The sequence below is a fragment of the Cricetulus griseus genome, chromosome 2, assembly GCF_003668045.3.
Source record: "Cricetulus griseus strain 17A/GY chromosome 2, alternate assembly CriGri-PICRH-1.0, whole genome shotgun sequence".
NCBI lineage: Eukaryota > Metazoa > Chordata > Mammalia > Rodentia > Cricetidae > Cricetulus > Cricetulus griseus.
In genome coordinates, this window is record NC_048595.1 from 389,957,808 (window position 1) to 389,976,708 (window position 18,901).

General features: G+C 41.6%; 2 protein-coding genes and 1 pseudogene across 4 annotated transcripts in view; 1 reads left to right on the forward strand and 2 right to left on the reverse strand.

The window, feature by feature from the left end:
* Positions 1–4,589: 4,589 nt before the first annotated feature.
* Positions 4,590–5,093, reverse strand: LOC100768965 (annotated as a pseudogene).
* Positions 5,094–7,137: 2,044 nt separating this feature from the next.
* Positions 7,138–18,796, reverse strand: Zcrb1 (zinc finger CCHC-type and RNA binding motif containing 1). 2 transcript variants are annotated; one of them, XM_027396363.2, is made up of 8 exons: positions 18,657–18,796; positions 17,605–17,690; positions 16,971–16,999; positions 13,369–13,480; positions 12,809–12,916; positions 9,298–9,407; positions 9,127–9,202; positions 7,138–7,321 (listed from the first exon to the last, which is right to left on the reverse strand). In XM_027396363.2, the coding sequence occupies exons 2-8, from the start codon at positions 17,686–17,688 to the stop codon at positions 7,190–7,192; spliced, it is 651 nt and encodes a 216-aa protein (XP_027252164.1). In that variant the 5' UTR covers positions 17,689–17,690; positions 18,657–18,796; the 3' UTR covers positions 7,138–7,189. The 2 variants fall into 2 exon arrangements, with proteins under 2 accessions (XP_027252164.1, XP_027252165.1); XM_027396364.2 differs by lacking the exon at positions 18,657–18,796 and adding an exon at positions 18,395–18,537.
* Pphln1 (periphilin 1) overlaps positions 18,762–18,901 on the forward strand; it is an 80,381-nt gene continuing 80,241 nt past the window's right edge. The window contains exon 1 of one of the 2 annotated variants that reach the window (XM_027396348.2): positions 18,762–18,898. The gene's annotated coding sequence lies outside the window, so the exon portion shown is untranslated. The remainder of the gene's footprint in view (positions 18,899–18,901) is intronic. The other variant, XM_027396356.2, reaches the window with a different exon arrangement.

Here is an 18,901-nt window from a genome sequence, read left to right on the forward strand (position 1 = left end):
CATATGTTTCTCTTATTGGTTGAGGAATAAAGCTGTTTCAGCCAATGGACAGGCAGGATGTAGCCAGGCAGGAACTATTGGTGGGGTTACCACACTACGAGAATTCTAGGACAGAAATGCAGAGAATGGGTCTTCAGGAGACACCATGTAGCTACCGGGAAGATAGTACTCCTGGACATCAACCAGTAAGCCAAGACCCCATGGAGATACACAGATTAATAGAAATGGGTTAATAATCCAGAGAGAGCTAGCCAATAAGAAGCCGGAGCCATCCGACAAACAGTTTATTTTTAATGTAAGCCTCTGTTTATTTGGGACTTAACTGCTATGGGACTGGGTGGGACAGAAACTTCCATCTTCACAAAGGATTGCTTTAAACTTCTCATCCATCTGTTTCCACCTCACTACTACTAGAGTTACAGGTGTGCACCACCACACCTGTTTATGTGGTCCTGAGGATTGAACCCAGGGCCTGTACACACCGGGAAAATAGTCTACCAGTTAAGAGTGTATCTTCAGCCCTCTAAAATTTACGATTAGAAAACTGTATGGTCTTTCTTAAGAGTCTAACATTAAGGTAGAGACTTTTGAGTCTCTAGAACTGTGAGAGCATTAACAGGTAAGAGCTATGCTTCTTGTAAAGCACCCAGAGGAGGGTTCAGTGTACCGGAGAAGGCAGTTAATTATATGGCTTCCAGTTTCCAGTTTTTAAGCTTAGAAAAGTGGGTAGGGTGGCACCTGCCTGTCATTGCATCCCTGCAGACACCAAAGCAGGATTGCCGCTTGTCCAGGGAACTTTGAGCTACCAGCGTTGTAATTTAAAAAGCACGCATGAGAGAAAAACACTATAAAACAAAGCTTGGATGGAGTGGTATTTTTTTATTGGGGGAAAGTGAATGGGAAAACAGGGAAGGGGAAAGGGAGACCAGCCTTGGGGACAGGAATGGCAGAAGAGAGAGGCGGGGGAGGGAGGGGACAGACAGGCAGAGAGAGAAAGAGAGAGAGAGAGAGAGAGAGGTGGACAAGGCCCTTTTAAAAAGGAACACAGTGGATGTGCACAGGTGGTGCTCTTAGTGGCTACAGTGAGGATGTATCATGTCAGAAACCCAAGTACAGGCCAGTACAGATGCTTGAATACTACCAACCAGTCCAGCCAGAGCTTCACAGTGAGACCTACCTGTTCTCTTTTTGAGTCAGACTGTGTAACCCAGGCTGACCACAAATTCACAATTCTTGTGCCTCTGCTTTCCAAGTGCTAGGATTATGAGCAGGCACTCAGGGATTTATTCTGCTCTTTACCCTAAACATCTAAAAATTGTTATTTATGTGTTTTGGTGAGAAAAAAAAATCCAAAGCGCTAGTGACTGGCATCATCAATTTGGTGATTTAATCAGTTTCTTCGTGTGTCTAGTAACTGATGCAGAGGATAACATGAGCACTGACATCATCCTATGAATAGTGCTGAGTTTTGTTCTAGCAGCAGTTACATTATTGAGAATCAGTCTTTGTTTTTGGCATTTAATATTTATTTATTTGGGTGTCTATGTGTCTGTGTGTGCATATGTGATGCCCCTGGAGGCCAAAAGAGGGTGTTGGACTCCCGGGAGTTAGAATTACAGTCAGTTGTGAGCCCATAACAGGTTCTGGGAACTAACTCTACACTCTTCTGAAAGAGAAGCAAGCAGTCTTAGCTGCAGAGCATCTCTCCTCTTCTTCCTGCTACTGCTGCTGTTCTGCTGTTCCTCCCCTCTTCTCTTTCTCCCTTCCTCCTCTTCCCACCTTTTTTTTTTTTTTTTTTTTTTTTTTTTGTGTGTGTGTGTGTGTGTGTGTGTGTGTGTGTGTGTCTGGCTAACTTGTTACATGGAGCAGACTAGCCTCAGCTTGTAGCAATCTTCCTGCCTCTGCCTGCCATAGCTGTAATAGAATGGGCCAATCTTGACTTGTCCTTGCTGGGAGTTTGGTTTTATCATAAGGCACAGCCCTTTGGGGCCCTACCAGGGGCCATAACTGTTTATCTAGTCCCCTCAAGCTTTATTTACAAGTGCATCCTGCTGAATGTCATTGCATGATTGTCCTGGCACCATATGTGATCCTGGATGGCCAGGAGGTTTTACCATAGCTTTGTTGTTTCTGGGCAAAAGGCTATTTTGTTTTTCCATCCTGATGCCCATGCTAGTCTCTGAACAACTGCAGCTTTTGTGAGGGTTTTTGTTTGTTTGTTTGTTTTTTAGAGACAGGGTTTCTCTGTGGCTTTGGAGGCTGTACTGGAACTAGCTCTTGTAGACCAGACTGGTCTCAAACTCACAGAGATCGGCCTGCCTCTGCCTCCCGAGTGCTGGGATTAAAGGCGTGCACCACCAAGGCCCGGCCTTGATTTTGGTTTCTTTACAACTGCTTTTGGTGAGTTTTTTATTTCCATACTTAGGATTAACTTGCAAATTTTGAAAGTAATAATTCTGTTAGAATTTTAATAGTATTGCATTAAATTATAATCAGGGGAATACCACCATTATAATCATAGCAAACCTTCAATCTGTGAACCGATGCAGTGCCTTTCCATTTATTTTGACCTTCCACGATTTCTTTCAGCAATGGCTGCATTTTCCAGTGTGCATAATATTACTTTTGTCAAATTTATTTCTCTTGTTTAAAAATGTTGTGTATGGGGGGGAAATGTGTGGAAGAGAACAATTTTGTGGAGTCAGTTCTCTCCTTCCACCTTCAAGTGGGCTCCAGGGATCGATCTCAGGTTGCCAGGATTTCACAGCAAGCACCTTAACCTGCTGAGCAATCTTAGTGGCCCTGTTTTGCTTTTATTCTTTTTTATCTCAATCCTGAACCACATTATTAGTGAGTATTAGTTCTGCTAATTTTTTTGTGGGTTTCTTGGAAATTTTTTCCTTACCAGATTGCACGGCCTAACATAACAAGTACCATGTTGAAAATTGGAGAATAAATCTCTTGGCCTCATTCCCAATCTTAGAGGGAAGGCGTCTGATGCCTGTAGGTTCTTCACATGCTTTGTCCAGTCTAGTGTTACTTTCTATTTCAAGTGAGCTGAGATCTGGTGCCATGAATTGTGATTAGATACTAATTCTTAACCTCTGAGCCATCCCTCCAGCCCTGATATGTTGAATTTTTATTATCATGTATACACAACTTTCAATTTCTTTTATTTGTTCTTTTAAGATTTTTAAAGGTTTCATTTATTTCAAAATTGTGTGAATGTGCATGTACCCACCATGGCCAGAGGTTAATTTAGATTTCCCTGGAGCTGGAGTTACAGTGGTTGAGAACATCCTGACATGGGTGCTGGGGACAGAACTTGGGTCCTCTGTGTGAGTAGCAAGTATTCTTAATTACTAACATTCATTTCTTCAGTGTATGGGGTGGGGATAGAAGACGAGAAGAGGGAGGGAAAGATGGAGAGGAAAAAGAGAGGACAGAGAGGGATGGAAAGGGAGATATAAGGAGGGGGAGGGAGAGGGAGAGAGAAACAAGGTCATAAATGCTGTAGTTCAAGCCAGGCGTTGGTGGCACATGCCTTTAATCCCAGCACTGGGGAGGCAGAGGCAGGTGGATCTCTGTGAGTTCGAGCAAGAGCTAGTTCTAGGACAGCCTCCAAAGCCACAGAGAAACCCTGTCTCGAAAAAACAAAAAAAAAAAACAACAAAAAACAAAAAACAACAACAACAAAAAAAGATGCAGCTCATTTTCAGTTATACTGTTTATTTTTTTCATTTTACATATCAACCCCAGTTACCCTTTTCTCCCCAGTTTTACTGTTTTTCAATTAACTCAGGTTACATACACTGCCCTAGGTTCATAGGTCTAAGTGGGAATGTGGCCAGAGATGTACGTTGGTCAAAAATAATTTTTTGAGACAGGGTCTCACTATGCAGCCTATGCTGGCCTGGAATTCTTACTTATTGTGTATGAGTGTTTTGCCTGGTGTCTACAAACACCAGAAGGTGGCACCAGATACCCTGGAACAGGAGTACCACATGGTTGTGAGCTCCCATGTAGGTGCCGGGAATTGAACCCAGGTCCTCTGAAAAAACAGCAAGAGACTTAGCTGCTAAGCCATGCCTCTAAGTCCTGGCGTCAAATTCTCTATCCTCCTGTCTTAGCCTCTAGAGTGTTGAGATAACAGGTATGCATCATCATGTTCAGCTTACATTTCTGGTTAGCATTCTAGAATAAAATGGGGCAAGATTTGTGGTTCAAAGAATAGAACATGTTTGATACTAAATTATGAGCTACATTTTGTGTATATTTTCAATTGTTTTTTATAAGATCTCATGTAGCTCAGCTGACATGAAACTCTTGATCTTCCTGTCTGAACTTGCTAAGGCTTTCAGTTTTTATAGTATGAATCCTAAAAATGGGTGAGCTGGATGAGCTGGAAGTAATGTACCCCATCCCTCTGTTTCTTTATTGAGATCTGGAAGATAATTTTGTTTTGAAGCACTTTCACTATGTAGCCTACACTAGTCTTGAACTCATGGTCCTGCATCAGCCTCTTAACTGCTGGGGTTACAGGGGTGTATAACCATGTCTGGCCTTTTTTTTTTTTTTTTTTTTTTGTAGTAGTACAATATTTATAATAGAAAGTAGCTGAAAACCTTACATGCTAATAGACAATCTGATACACAAGTAGGGTGGGAACAGACAGGAAAGGGCAGAGGCCACAGGCTTACACCAAGAGCCTCTCAATGGACTGCTGAATGGACTGGATCTGCTGCTTTAGCTGAGAGCCTTCTTTGATGGTAACAGAACAGGTGATGGCAGGTCTGGATACCCCACAGGCCCGTCCTAGGCCTGCTTGGAGCGCACAAATATATAGGGGACATTCTTGTCTTCACACAGCAGTGAGAGGTGCAGGATGATCTCCAAGGGCTCAGCGTTTGCTGCCATCACAATGAACTCAGAGATGCCCCTGTTGAGGGTTTTGGTTGCTTCATTGGCTCCTTTCCGAAGCTGCTTATAGTTACAGGACTGCTGAACAAGGTCCAGCAGCTTCTTGGTGAGGTGGGCATCTGCTAGGGGATAGGCCTTCAGATTGACATCAGCCTCTGTCATGGCTGTGGTGTGCTGGCCTCGCCGAGATCTGAGAATAGCCCACCCACGTCTGGCTTTTGACCGCTTTAATATTCCTTGCTAGTGGAATGGTTAACACTTTCATAGACTTCATAGTTTCACTGCTTTTAGTATTGAAAAGTGGGAATTCTTACTAAATCAACCTATAGAAATTTAAATACCAAGTTAGATTCCACAATTCCACAATACCATTTTTTTATGGAGCTAAATATAAAGGATTTGGAAAGATTTAGTCATAAACACAAAGAAATTTAATATACAACATGAAAAAAATTACATCATTATAACCCTTCCTGCTCCTAATTCGATAAATATTTAGCAAAAATCTAACAAAAACAATGTGGAGATGGAAGGCTGGGAGAAAAAAAACAGAAAAAAACAAAACACCCTCCCTATCCTTTTATGAATGGGCAAAGACAGACCCACAAAAAAGAGATGGGTAACCAGTGCTTACTTCTAGGGAGCAGCTCTCAGACTAGTGAGTCAGTAAGTGTTCAGTTTTAAGAATTTTAGAGCAAATTTACTATCTCGTTTGGTTATATCAAGAAAGGGACTCAGTATGTAGCCCAGGCTGGCCTCTCACTGTGTCCCCATTGCAAAGCTTTATCTCAGTGGATTTACAGCTCATTCAAGTTGAGATAAAGCACCATCTTTTTTTTTTTTTTTTTTTTGGTTTTTCGAGACAGGGTTTCTCTGTGGCTTTGGAGGCTGCCTGGAACTAGCTCTTGTAGACCAGGCTGGTCTCGAACTCACAGAGATCCACCTGCCTCTGCCTCCCCAGTGCTGGTATTAAAGGCGTGCGCCATCAACGCCCAGCTAAAGCACCATCTTTAAAAAGTCTAACATCAACAACAGCTCATTTAACTGTTTGGTCTTTATGAAGGTTTTGGCTTAAAAATGAGGGGTTGGGCCAGGCTTTGGTGGAGCATGCCTTTAATCCCAGCACTCAGGAGACAGAGGCAGAGAGATCTCTGTGAGTTCGAGGCCAGCCTGGTCTCCAGAGTGAGTGTCAGGATAGGCTCCAAAGCTACACAGAGAAACCCTGTCTCGGAATAAACAAACAAACAAACAAACAAATAAATGAGGGGTTGGAGAGATGGTTCTGTGGTTAAGAGTACTAGACGGGTTTGATTCCCAGCAGCCACACAGTGGCTCACCATCACCTGTAATTTCCATTCCAGGAGACTGAATGCCCATCTTCAGGCCTTCAGGCGTACTACATGCATATAGTTCAGGCAAAAATTTCAGAGATTAAATTGTTTTTCACAATGCCTTTGATAAGCCACTTTGGCACAAATAAAGTTTTACATTTAAGTTATGAAAAACATGTAACTGTCTACCCTTCTACTTCTGATAGTTGGTAGTATTAAGATTATTTGTACTAACAAATTCTGACTTTAGTACAGATTGAGTGTTCCATATGTGAAATGCTTTAGACTACAGTAGCTCAGATTCTGGTATGACTGCATCCACATAAAGAGATATCTGGATAAGAACAAAGTCTAACACAAAATTTACTTATGTATACACTGCAGTCTAAAAGCAGTTTTACACATTATTTATAACAATGCTGTTCATGAAATAGTTTCACATTCCTACATGAAACATAACACATTGGTGCTCAAAGTTTAGAATACTTTAGATATTGGATTTTCAGATTTAATATTTACACTGTGCTAAGGCAAGTTAGAAACATGGTATTTCAAAATTACCTTAAAATTTCTTTTGAACTATATTATAGTTATTACCTTTGGATTTTAGTGTTCTTACATACTTAAATACTAAAAAAATAAATAAATAAATAAAAATTAGGGCTGGAGAGATGGCTCAGAGGTTAAGAGCCCTAGCTGCTCTTCCAGAGGTACTGAGTTCAATTCCCAGCAACCACATGGTGGCTCAAACCATCTATAATGAGATCTGGTGCCCTCTTCTGGCTTGTAGTACAGGTATATATGGAAGCAGAATGTTGTATTCATAGTAAATAAATCTTTCAAAAAAAAAAAAAAAAGAAAAGAAAAAGGAAATCAAGTCCACAGCCGCATTTTGTACAGTAAGATTTTATTTGAATAATATTTACAAAATAAATATTTTAATCACTAAGTTCTTCTTCATCACTGAAATAAGCACTTTTCTTTATCCTTGGTCGTCTAGAATCATCTGAGGTTGAGGGACCACCTGGGCTGGGTCTCCATTTGTTTTGTTCTTCTTCAATTTTGGCTTGCTGTAATATGATTCAGAAGCAGAACAAAACCAGTTACTTATGGCACATCATGTCAATTCAAAGGAATTACCATGGAAAAACTAGAACACAAAGAATATCCACCCTCCTAGGTCACACTAATAAATTGGTCCCCATCATGGTCCTACTCAAAATTATCCTTGGGAATCGTCATATCGACACCCCCCCCCCCAGTAAGTGTTGAACTCCCTATGATAGCAGGATGACTCTGAACTTCTGAGCCTTCAGTCTCTACCTCCATAATGCTGGGGCTGCATCCTCACCCCAGGATTATGCAGTGCCTGGGTAAAACCCAGGGCATTGTGCATACTAGCGGCTAAGCTGAATCCCAGAACTCCTAGCCATTTTTGTTTTCCAGTCTGTTTTGACATGGTTTCATTATGTAGCTTATGCTGGCCTGGAACTTGTTAGGTAGTTCAGGCTAGCCTTGAACTCATGATCTTCTGCATCAACCTTCTCAGGTGAGAATTCAAGTATGCAATATGAGGATTAGCTCCATCCTAGGCAATTTCTAGGTAAGCTAAAGACTTTTTTTTTTTTGGTTTTTCGAGACAGGGTTTCTCTGTGTAGCTTTGGAGCCTATCCTGGCACTCGCTCTGGAGACCAGGCTGGCCTCGAACTCACAAAGATCCGCCTGCTTCTGCCTCCTAAGTGCTGGGATTAAAGGCGTGCGCCACCAACGCCTGGCTCCCTAAAGACGTTTTTAATCAATGTGCTGTTTTAATTTAAGCAATAGTTTTACCCAGGCTGGTCTTGAACTCCTGATCCTATCTCTACTTTACATGAGCCAGTATTACAGATGTGATGACGTACCCAGCTAACCCACTGGTTCTCAACCTGTGGGTTGTGTCCCCTTTAGAGCTCACATATCAGATATCCTGCCCTGCATATCAGATACATACGTTATGATTCATTTGTTTTTTTTGTTTGTTTGTGTTTTTCAAGACAGGGTTTCTCTGTGGCTTTGGAGGCTGTCCTGGAACTAGCTGCTGTTGACCAGGCTGGTCTCCAACTCACAGAGATCTGCCTGCCTCTGCCTCCCGAGTGCTGGGACTAAAGGTATATGCCACCACCACCTGGCTACATTATGATTCATAACAGTGGTAAAATTACAGTTATGAAGTAGCAATGAAATAATCTATGGTTGGGGGTCACCATAGCACAAGGAACTGTATTAGAGGGTTGCAGCATCAGGAAGGTTGAGAACTACTAAGCTGATGCAACACTTCCACCCAATTTTGTAATAATATACTGAAAGTACATGGGACCTCACAGTCTAGAAAGAACAAGTAAGAATGTTTCATTCAGATAAAGATGCTAGAATAATGTGTTGCATCAAATGCACAAGGAGAAAGGGAAACACAGACACTGCCATTACAAGATGATCAACACAGTGATATATAGTGCCTTTTGTTATATATTTTTAAAAAATTATTCAATTTTGGAGACAGGGTTTTACTCTGTAGTCCAGGCTAGGCTCAAACCCATCTTCCTGTTTACCCTGCTGAGTTCAGGGGCATGGGTTACCATTCCTACTACATTTTCTCCCTTTACTGACAAAGGTCTCCCCAGGCTAGTCTTGATTCCTAGGCTCACATGTTTCTTCACCTCAGCTTCCCAGGCAAGCAGAATTAAAGGCTTTAGTTTCGCTCAGTTAAAACAAGTCAACTGGGAACACTAAAACTCCACACTGTCACACCATTTCCTTTCCTTCCTCTGCCCTGCCCAGCAAGTGGTCCATCACTGAGCTATGTCCCCAGCCACCAGTCCCTGAAGAACATCAGTACCTGGAATGCTATGGCCTGACTGAGACTGTCCAGAGCCGGATCCTCCCCTTCTTCTTCACTCACTTCTACTTCCTCGCTAGATCAGCAAAGAAAAAGAGTTCAGATGCAGTCAGCTCACAGTAAAAAGGCAAAACAACAAACACATCATCTTAGTGAGCACGCTATACATACACTTCTTCTGGTTCAGGAACTTTCTTCTTCTTCTTCTTTTCTTTCTTCTTTGGAGGCTCACGTTCTCCAAGCATGTTTTTAGGACAGGCATAACTTAAGTGTCCGCTTTCCTTTTGTTTCGCAGTTAAAAAGAAAGAGAAAAGACTATAGCTGCTGTTAGTGATAGAAACCTGCCCTGACCCTGTGAGTGAGAGGCTAGAATTCCAGGAACAATACTCTCACTGTAGGAACACAGGACCAAATGGGCACATTCCTCTTGAATAGAGGAGATGAGTGTGTGATGCTCTAACTGCTAGCATCTGCAGTGTTAACTAGGAGCATAGAAGCATTCTCTCCTAAAAACATTTTAAATCTCAACTTTCACCATACAAAAGGACTCTAGACTTAAGTGGGTCATCAACTCTAACAAAAGTTTGAAATTAGCTTATAAATGGGAACAAAATTATTTCTATTAACTTGAACAATGTTGTTGAATATTCAGCTTTAAAAACAAGCAGAGGCTGGGGATACAGCTCAGGGGCAGAGTACTTGCCTGGCAGGCACAGGACCGGGGCCGAGTCCCAGCACCACACTCCTTTCTTCTTCTTTTTCTTACATATGTGGCTCATATTCTCATCCTACTTTACTGAGCTGGATTATTATAATGAGGTAGAATACTGAATTGTAAAACATAGGCTAGGCGCTCTGAGTTACAATCAGTACTAAACTACATGAAATAGTATTATGTTAACTTGTGGAGCAGAGACTGAACCAAGATTACAACAGAAGAAAAAAACTGTTTGGCAATGCCTTAAATAACCTGTCTTTTGTACCTGGCACATGGCTGAATCCAAAGGTACTGTTTACTGTTAATGTACTGGGGAGAGAATTCTATTGTGTTTTGGAATAACAGTACCAAAAGATGTTAACTCTTATCATTGAAGAAAAAGATTACTAGTAAGTTTGCTTTGGGAAAAAATCAGGATATATAAATGTACACAGATTTTGTTTTTTTAGGAGGAGAATTAAAGAACTATAAAAATGTACAGAGTAGGTGTGATGTAGTTCAGCTGCTTCAGTGCCTGCCCTAGCATACATGAAGCACTGGATTTGACTCCCCTGTAAAATGTAAACCAAGGGGTGTGGCTCTTGTCTGTAATCCCCACATGCTGGAAATGGCAGAGAATAGGAGCTTTAAACCATCTTCTGTATATAACAAGTTTAAGGTTAGCCTGTGTTAGAGGCAGTGTATTTAATATGAGAAGTACTGACTCTGGTATGGTGGCACTTGGAAGACACAGACAAGCAGAACTTTGAGTTTGAGACCAGCCTGGTCTATCAGTGAGTTTCAAGTCAGCTAAATTTACATAATGAGACAAAGTAAATAAACAAAAGACCCAAGACAATGTACAAAGCATGACAAATAATAAATCTGTCTAATTCCATAAATCAAAAAGAAAGTTTGATTCATACATTATTTAGCATTTCTCAGCTGATCTGTATTAATTATAAATGTGGAGAGTAAGGAAACTCTTTAAACAGACCTAATGGAGAGAGAGTCTCTCTCTATGGCCTGGGCTAGCCAAGAATTCTCAACGGAGCTCAGGATAACCCTGTCCTGGATGTCCTTCTACCTGAGCCTCCTGACTGCTGGGACTCCAGGCTTATTTGTGCTGTTATGTTCAGCCAGCACTGTTCTTTCTGCAAACACAACTTAGGACTTTACAATACTTTCAAAATAATCTTTTAACAGGATTTAAACAAAATGAACTGACTAAATTAGTATGCACTCATGCCATATTTACTTCCTTTCTAGTTATTTACCCACATTTTCTTGGCCATGAGGGTTAAGAAGGTGGAGGCTGGAGAGAGGAGGTGCTTGTTTAAATGAGAATGGCCAACAGGCTCATGTATTTGACTACTTGGTCCCCAATTGGTAGAACTGTTTCAAAAGGATTAGAAGGTGTGGCCTTATTGGAGGAGACTGTGTCACTAGGAGTGGGCTTTGAGGTTTCCAAAGACTTAACATTTCTCTCTGCCTCTCCATGAATACTTCTGGATTTGGCATCTAAGTATTTCATATCACCATTTTTAGGAACTGACAACTTTGAGACTCAGATTGAAATTCTCTTGGCACTAACAATTAAGACAGGTGTGGTGCAGCACACCTTTATAGCTTTGGCTACTTAGAAGGCTGAGATGGGAGAATCACTGCAGGTCGTAAGTTCAATACTAGTCTTGGGAACATCGTGTAATCCTGTCCCAACAACAATTATAACAGAAGTTCAATCTGTTACCTTACAGGATGGGTCATATGATTATACTGAGAGTGAACTATGATGCTTTAACACTAATGCACATAAAATAAAAGTGTGAATATGTGTGTGTGATATGTGTGTGCATATGTGAAGATGGAGATTAGCATATCTTAAAAAAGAGAAAACAATTTTGAAGACTTAGAAACTAATAAAATTATTTTAATACCTACTATAGATATTTTTATTCTCTTATCTGTTTTTTCTTTGTGATATTGAGGACTGAATCCATATCCTTCAGCATGCCAGGCAATCTTCCTGCCACTCAGCTATGCCTATAGTCCTACCCCAAGTATCATTAGATGCCATTTTTTCTTTTAAACTTTATATATTAGTATGTGTGTAGACATCTATGTGCCACAACCTGAGTGTGGAGTCAGAGGACGACTTTGTGAATTAGGTTCTCTCTCACCTTTATGTGAATTCCAAGGATTGAACTCAGGTCATTAGGATTGCAAGGCAAACACCTTTACCCACCAAGTCATTCTGAATACTAGATTTCAATAATGTTTACTCAGATGAGTTTATAGTCTCTAAGTAAAGTCGCTTTCATAACCTGGTTTTAGCCAGCCAGAAATTTTGGTGAGGAGCTGGGGCTTATTTAGCTCAGACGGTAGAGTGCTTACCTAGCATGCAGAAGGCCTTGGAATTGATCTTCAGTAATTCATAAACTAGAAGTGGTGGGACATGTTTGTAATCCCAGCACTCAGGAGGTGGAGACAGGAGGTTCTTAAATTCAATGTCATCATTTACTATATGGTGAGTTTGAGCCAGCCTGTGCTACATCAGACCTGTCTCAAACAAACTGAAAACAATCTCAACAAAAATGAAATTATGGTGAGGCTGGGGAGATGACATGGCAGGTAAGAGTGCTGCTTCTGCACAGGCATGAAGACCAGATCTAAATGCCCACACCTCACATTTAAAGAAAAAAAAAAAAAAAAAAAAAAAAAAAAAAAAAAAAAAAAAGGAGAGCGAGCTAAGCATGGTTGTATGTGTACCTGTAACCCCAGCATTCTGTGTGTATAGATAAGACTGCCCCAGGTTCAGAGACTCTTATTAAAAGGGAATAAGTGCTACAACAGGCAGGACATTTGCAGTCCTGTGTCCCTTGCCCATCCCTGTACACCCCCTTCCCCCCCTTGGAGGCACCACTAAAAGACTAATATAAATAACACTTTATACCACAGAAGTTACTGAATTTTGGGTTTACTCACCCCGCACTCATAACATTTAGATTTATCAAAGTAGTTTCGCCGTCGGATGAACTCAGCTGCTCTTCCATTGTCAATAGCAATGCTTGCCTTTATCACTCTACCAAATAACTAAATCAGAAGAAAATATAAAGGCAGAGGATATAATTCACCAAGACCTAGTTATCAGATACTGTCTCCTCAACTCTTTTTTTTTGTGGTTTTTTTTTTTTTGAGACAGGGTTTCTCTGTGTAGCTTTGGAGCCTATCCTGGCACTCGCTCTGACTCACAGAGATCTGCCTGCCCCTGCCTCCCAAGTGCTGGGATTAACGGCGTGCACCACAAACGCCCAGCTCAACTCTTGTTGTAATAAATATGTGATAGATTCTATGCGTAATTTTCTCTTAAGAGTCTTACAATGTTTTGATAATCCCATACAATGCTGACATCTTTTTCCAAAAGATAGCCACTCCTGAATTACAGATATTAATCAGACTTGACGATATCCTGCACCCCCTTAGCTTTTGGTTTAGATGAACATAGAGACTTTTGGGTTACAACCTTGATGAAATGAATGGCTTACCTGTTTGTTATTTATTGCTCTGGTGCAGTTTAAGGCAGAGTCTTTATCCAAAAACAAAATAAATGCAACACCTTTACTCCTCCTTGTGTCTTTGTCTTTCATTATAGTAACCCTTAAAGCATAAAGAATTAGTTAAAAATAAGACAAAAAATACTCAGGGAACTCAAGACAATTTTTATAAGGTTAAATAATAAAACATTTGAAAAGAGAAATAAAAATCAAGCTGAGTGGTAGTGTTATCCTTACAATCTTCCCCTCAAGTGACAGGACCTAAGAAAAAAATTTTTTTCTAAACTTAACCTTGTCCTCTACTCTGCAACCATCTTGCCAGGTCTAAGAAGCCCCAGGGAGTTCTGTACAGCCTGGACTACAATGAAACAACCAGCTACCCCAGGACGTGGCAGCACCCCAACCTTCTCAGGTCCCCTAAAGATGGTCAACGCCCACCACGTCAGCAGGAAGCAGTCTTGAGAATTCGACACCCTTATTCCTTAACCTGCCATGTCTAACACCCCACCTTTTTTTAATAATAAGTAGAGGTGGGAACGAAAGGTTCAGGCATTATGCTGGCCTGCCCCTGTTACCTGGTGGAACAGGCAGTACCCTGGTCAGCCCAAGGTTCCATGGGAACTAAGTCTGAACGCAGGTGCAGAGGACCCCTTTAAAAAGACAGGTCCCTGTCCATTTACGCTCTCTCTGTTTCCTCGCTGCTTTCCCGTCTCCTCTCTCACCTAGGCTCTCGCTCTGTCTCTCTGCGGCCACCGGCCATGGCAGTCAGCCATTATCCCTGTTCCTTTCCTCTTCTTAGTCTCCCTACTCTGCTGGGCCTTATAATAAACTTATAGTCAATATGTCTCATGTCTCAGCATTTCTCTTTTCTTCTTTTTAAACAAAAGAATAACAGGTAGATGCTAGTGACCCCAGCACTCAGCAGAGGAAGGTGGAAGGAATAGGAGTTCAGGGTCATTCTTGGTTAGAGAGCTTGAGGCCAGAATGATTTAAACCACCTAGCTCTTCAAAGTCATGAGGGATCAAGGAGAATAGAAATGAGAAAATGACACTGACAATACAGAGAAGCATAGCTGGACCCTTTCAAGTTCTGATTAGCTCCCAATTCTAGCTATGCTTTTCCCGGAATTACATGGCGGCTCCATAGCAAAGACCAGGAGGAAGAGCAAGGGAAAAAGGGACAACTTCCGGTTTGTCCCTGCTTATATGAGTCTACCTGCTATGTCACTTCCTGCCTGTATCACAAGACTTCTTTTTACTATATTTCCCAGAATCCTCCTTGACTCCTAGTCCCGCCTAACGTGCTGCCTCATTGGCCAAACAGCACTTTATTCAACAATCAATAACATAAACATACACAGAAGGACATTCCCCATCATCTCTTTTCTGTCTTAAAAAAAAAAAGGTAACTTATCTTTTATAATAACCGAAGAAAACTATAACCATAACTATCTGTCTTCAACTCTATCAAAGATCACAGAATGATAATATATAAATTCTAGAATTGAAAGAGACATCTTGCTACCTAGACAGTCACCCAAAGTTCCTCTGTAACGTTAGGGCATCCATCTTCAGCCCATAGGCCACAGTGTGTCTGGCATACTTCAGAACAGGATGAAAAGGCCTGACCAAATCTGTCTTCCGAGTGTGTTTGTCTCTTTTGCATGCACCCTTTCCCAGGCTATTATTTACTGTGCCTGAAAACACTAGACTATAAAAAGGGAGAGTTGGCATCTGAGTTCCCTTTTTTCTTGGTTCACCAATGTTGTCTGTATCAATAACCAGTCTATTCCCTAGAGCTTAGGCAAGGCTCTTCTCCATGCTTTGGTTACTGAATGCAGTTTTCTTCTGTTACAGTGCCTCAAGTCCTTGGCTTTATCAAGGGCCAGTCAGTGAGTCAGGTGGTGGTGGCACATGCCTTTAATCCCAGCACTTGGGGAGGCAGAGGCAGGTGGACCTCTGTGAATTCAAGGCCAGCCTTGTCTACAGAGCTAGTTCTAGGACATCTAGGGCTGTTATACAGAGAAACCCTATCTCGAAAAACAAACAAAGAAGCCAGCCAAACTCTGAGAGAGCGCAGTCCGAAAAATCCCTGCTGTGCAAGCACAAGGACCTGAGTTTAGGGGGGATTCCCAACACCCATGTAAAAGCCAGGCTTCTTGGTGTGCCTTTATCATCTCAGTATGTGTGTGTGGGGCAGCTCTCCATCACCTCAGTGGATAGGTGGGTCCCTGAAGTTTACTGCAGAACTAGTGAGCTCCAGTCCCAGTGATAAAACTATCTTTAAAAAATACCCAATGTCAACCCCTGGCCTCTGGCTAACAACAATTTAAAATAAACCATCTAGCCGGGCGTTGGTGGCGCACGCCTTTAATCCCAGCACTCGGGAGACAGAGGCAGGCGGATCTCTGTGAGTTCAAGGCCAGCCTGGTCTCCAGAAAGAGTGCAGGATAGGCTCCAAAGCTACACAGAGAAACCCTGTCTCGAACCCCCTCCCCCCCAAAAAAAGAGCTAGTTCCAGGACAGCCTCCAAAGTCACAGAGAAACTCTGTCTCGAAAAACCAAAAATAAATAAATAAATAAATGAAATAAATCCATCTAAAACACTGACCTGTTACTAGTTATAAGCTGGATTCATAAGAAATAATTATTCTGGGGGTTAGAGAGATGGCTCAGCAGTTAAGAGCACTGGCTGCTTTTCCAGAGGACCAGGTTCAATTCTTAGCACCCACATGGCAGCTCATGTCTACAACTCCAGTTTCAGATCTGATGCCTTTACACCAATGCATATACAATAAAGGTAAATCCATTATTTTTTAAAAAAGAAATAATCATTTTTTAATTGGTTAAGGTAAACACAGTGTTTATTTTTTGTTTTGTTTTTAAATAAAAAACAAGGCAAGTGCTCTCTTTCCCCTATTGAGTATCATCAAACTGGCCTATAACAAAGGGAATTACATTTACTTGGAGCTAACGAGGATTGTAGTCCTGTAAAACAGACTCAATTAGTCCTGAAGACATGCTCCAAGGATTTATAAAATGTTGCTGTAGTTATAAACCACAGATAGGTTTGAAATCACAGCACTTTTTAGTCAGGATTTATGACTGGGTTCAGTGTTCGGCTTTAGATAGTTGACCTGTGTGACTATTATACACAGGTCAACTGAGGTTAAGAATGTTTCAAGGATCAACTCATATGGTAGGGGGCATGTCTAGTCAGGTCAAAGGTTTGGCTGTTGAGATATCTGACACTATTTTAACAGTGGCTTGATACCACTATGAGCACTGAGACAATGTCATGCCAATGTACTCCACCTCCTCAGACATTTCCAGCTAATCTCTACACTGCAGGAGAATGAGGTCCGAAAACCTCCAGGAGCTAGATATGTAGCTCAGAGGTTAGGAGTGTTCTTAGCAAGGCTGAGGCCTTGAGGACAGCACTTTTAAAACAATACTACTAAATTATTACATCTTAACAATACACAAAGTCATTTATGATATGAAAACTTTCATGTGCTTATGTACATAGGAAAACAACTGAACTTTATGTAATAATGTTAACAGACCGAGTATCTTGCAATGTAAATACTTACTTCACAACTTTGCCATACTTGGAAAATATCTGAAACAAAAGATCACAGAATAATTTAAAATACTGCCACAATTAAATATTCTGATTGTAAACACTGACCAGATTCTTTGTTATATTTTGTGAAAAATTTCAGCCTTCAGTCTATGCAACAGGCTTTACAAGAAATATTCCTACATCTAAGGAACTGAGGAGGATCACGTTTTAGGGACCACCTTGGGCAACACAACAAAACTCTGAATCATCAAACCAAAGAAACATTTCTAAGTGAGTAGGATAATACAGTTACTGAAGATAAAAGTAATCGGCTTCAGTTCCACTCCCTTAGGGAGTGGATGGAGAGAAAACAAACAAACAAAAAATATGCCTAGATCTATGGCATATACACTAGGCCAGCCTGGTCTACAGAGAGCATTCCAGGACAGCCAAGGTTAAACAGAAACGCACTGTCTCGAAAAACAAACAAAACAAAAAGCAGTGTAAATTCTCTAAGTAAATCAAAAATTTCTAATTATTTTTCACTAGAACTTACAGGAGTTATCTATTAAGAATTTTCCCAGGGAGCAGTAATTTGCTTAAGCTATACTTCTCTCTTAAAAAAGAGAGAATTTATTAGATGTACTGATAATAAAACTTACCCGGTATAAATCATTGTTTGTCAGGGAGAAGGGCAAATTGGAGACATAAACCGTGCTCTTACTTGGAGCCAAGCCACCACTCATTTCTAAAACGGAAAACAAACCATCAGGAATCTTATTCCAAATAAAACCAAACACTGGCACTCACTGATTTAATTAAGGCAGAACTCCAAAACCTCCATTCATTTAAAGAGATTAGAGTAGGCTCTGTGGGGGTGGGGTGTAAATTACCATAATCCCTTTCAAGCAGTGAATGTAAACCTTTTAGTGCAGCACTGCGGTTGGAGAGGAGGGATTTAAATAGCTGGAGAAGCCACAAGGCTGTATTTTAAGTCTTTTTAGGGTTAAAGCAAAAAGATGCTTTCCAAGAATATGCCATAGCTTTCCTGCCCACTTCCGAAAGGGATACCTGCCAATCCCACTTTTTTGTCCTTAATTTTAAATCCTCAACCTCCTGCATCTGTGTCTGAAATATAGGTGCAGTCTCATTTTTGTTAACTTGCTTTTTATTTTCTTATTTTTTTCCGAGTGATTTTCCGCGGGAAATCTAGTTACACATTTTGATAAAGTTCTTTAGTATTTTTAATTGTTCCTAATCAATTTAAGAAATGGCATTACTACATTATATGAATTACGTGCTTTGAATGAACTAACCTGTGTGTTTATAAGAAAATTCAGTAATCAGTTTCACTGCTTACAGCTGCAAATTACTAGGGAAAATTATACTCGACTTCAATGAATTAAACATTTTTGTTTAAAAAGCGCAGGTGTCGGCAGGATTCCAGAGTACCTGGAATAACAAAGTATCTGCTAGGCGAATCACAATGGACGCATTAACCGGAAGAGAGCTTTACGCCCACCGCCTGGAGGGATTATTTAGAAAGCTTCAGGTATCCAACACCTGCTGGTCACTTTTCAAGTTTCTCTGGCTGAAGAAACACGATGCGGGCTGGACGTCCCCGGGTCCGGGGCCGCGGGGGCCGCGGAGGCCGTGGAGGCCGTGGGGGCCGCGGGGGCCGCGGAGGTCGCGGAGCCGCGGCGTCGGCGCTTACCTTCAGCGCAACGGCCGTGAGCGGAGGCTGCGAGCCTGCGGTGGCCTCACCCCCGGCTCCCGTCTGCGGGGCGAGCATCCGCGGCCACAGCGCGGTGCAGGGCTTCTCTGGTAACCCTGAAGCCTCGGCGAGCGCGGGCCCGAGCTTGGCGCCCCCGGCGACGTCATTGCTCGCGCCGGAAGTTCCTTCGGCGAGGGCGGACGTCTGCCTTCGCGGGATTCAGCGGCAGCGGCGGAACGTAGGTG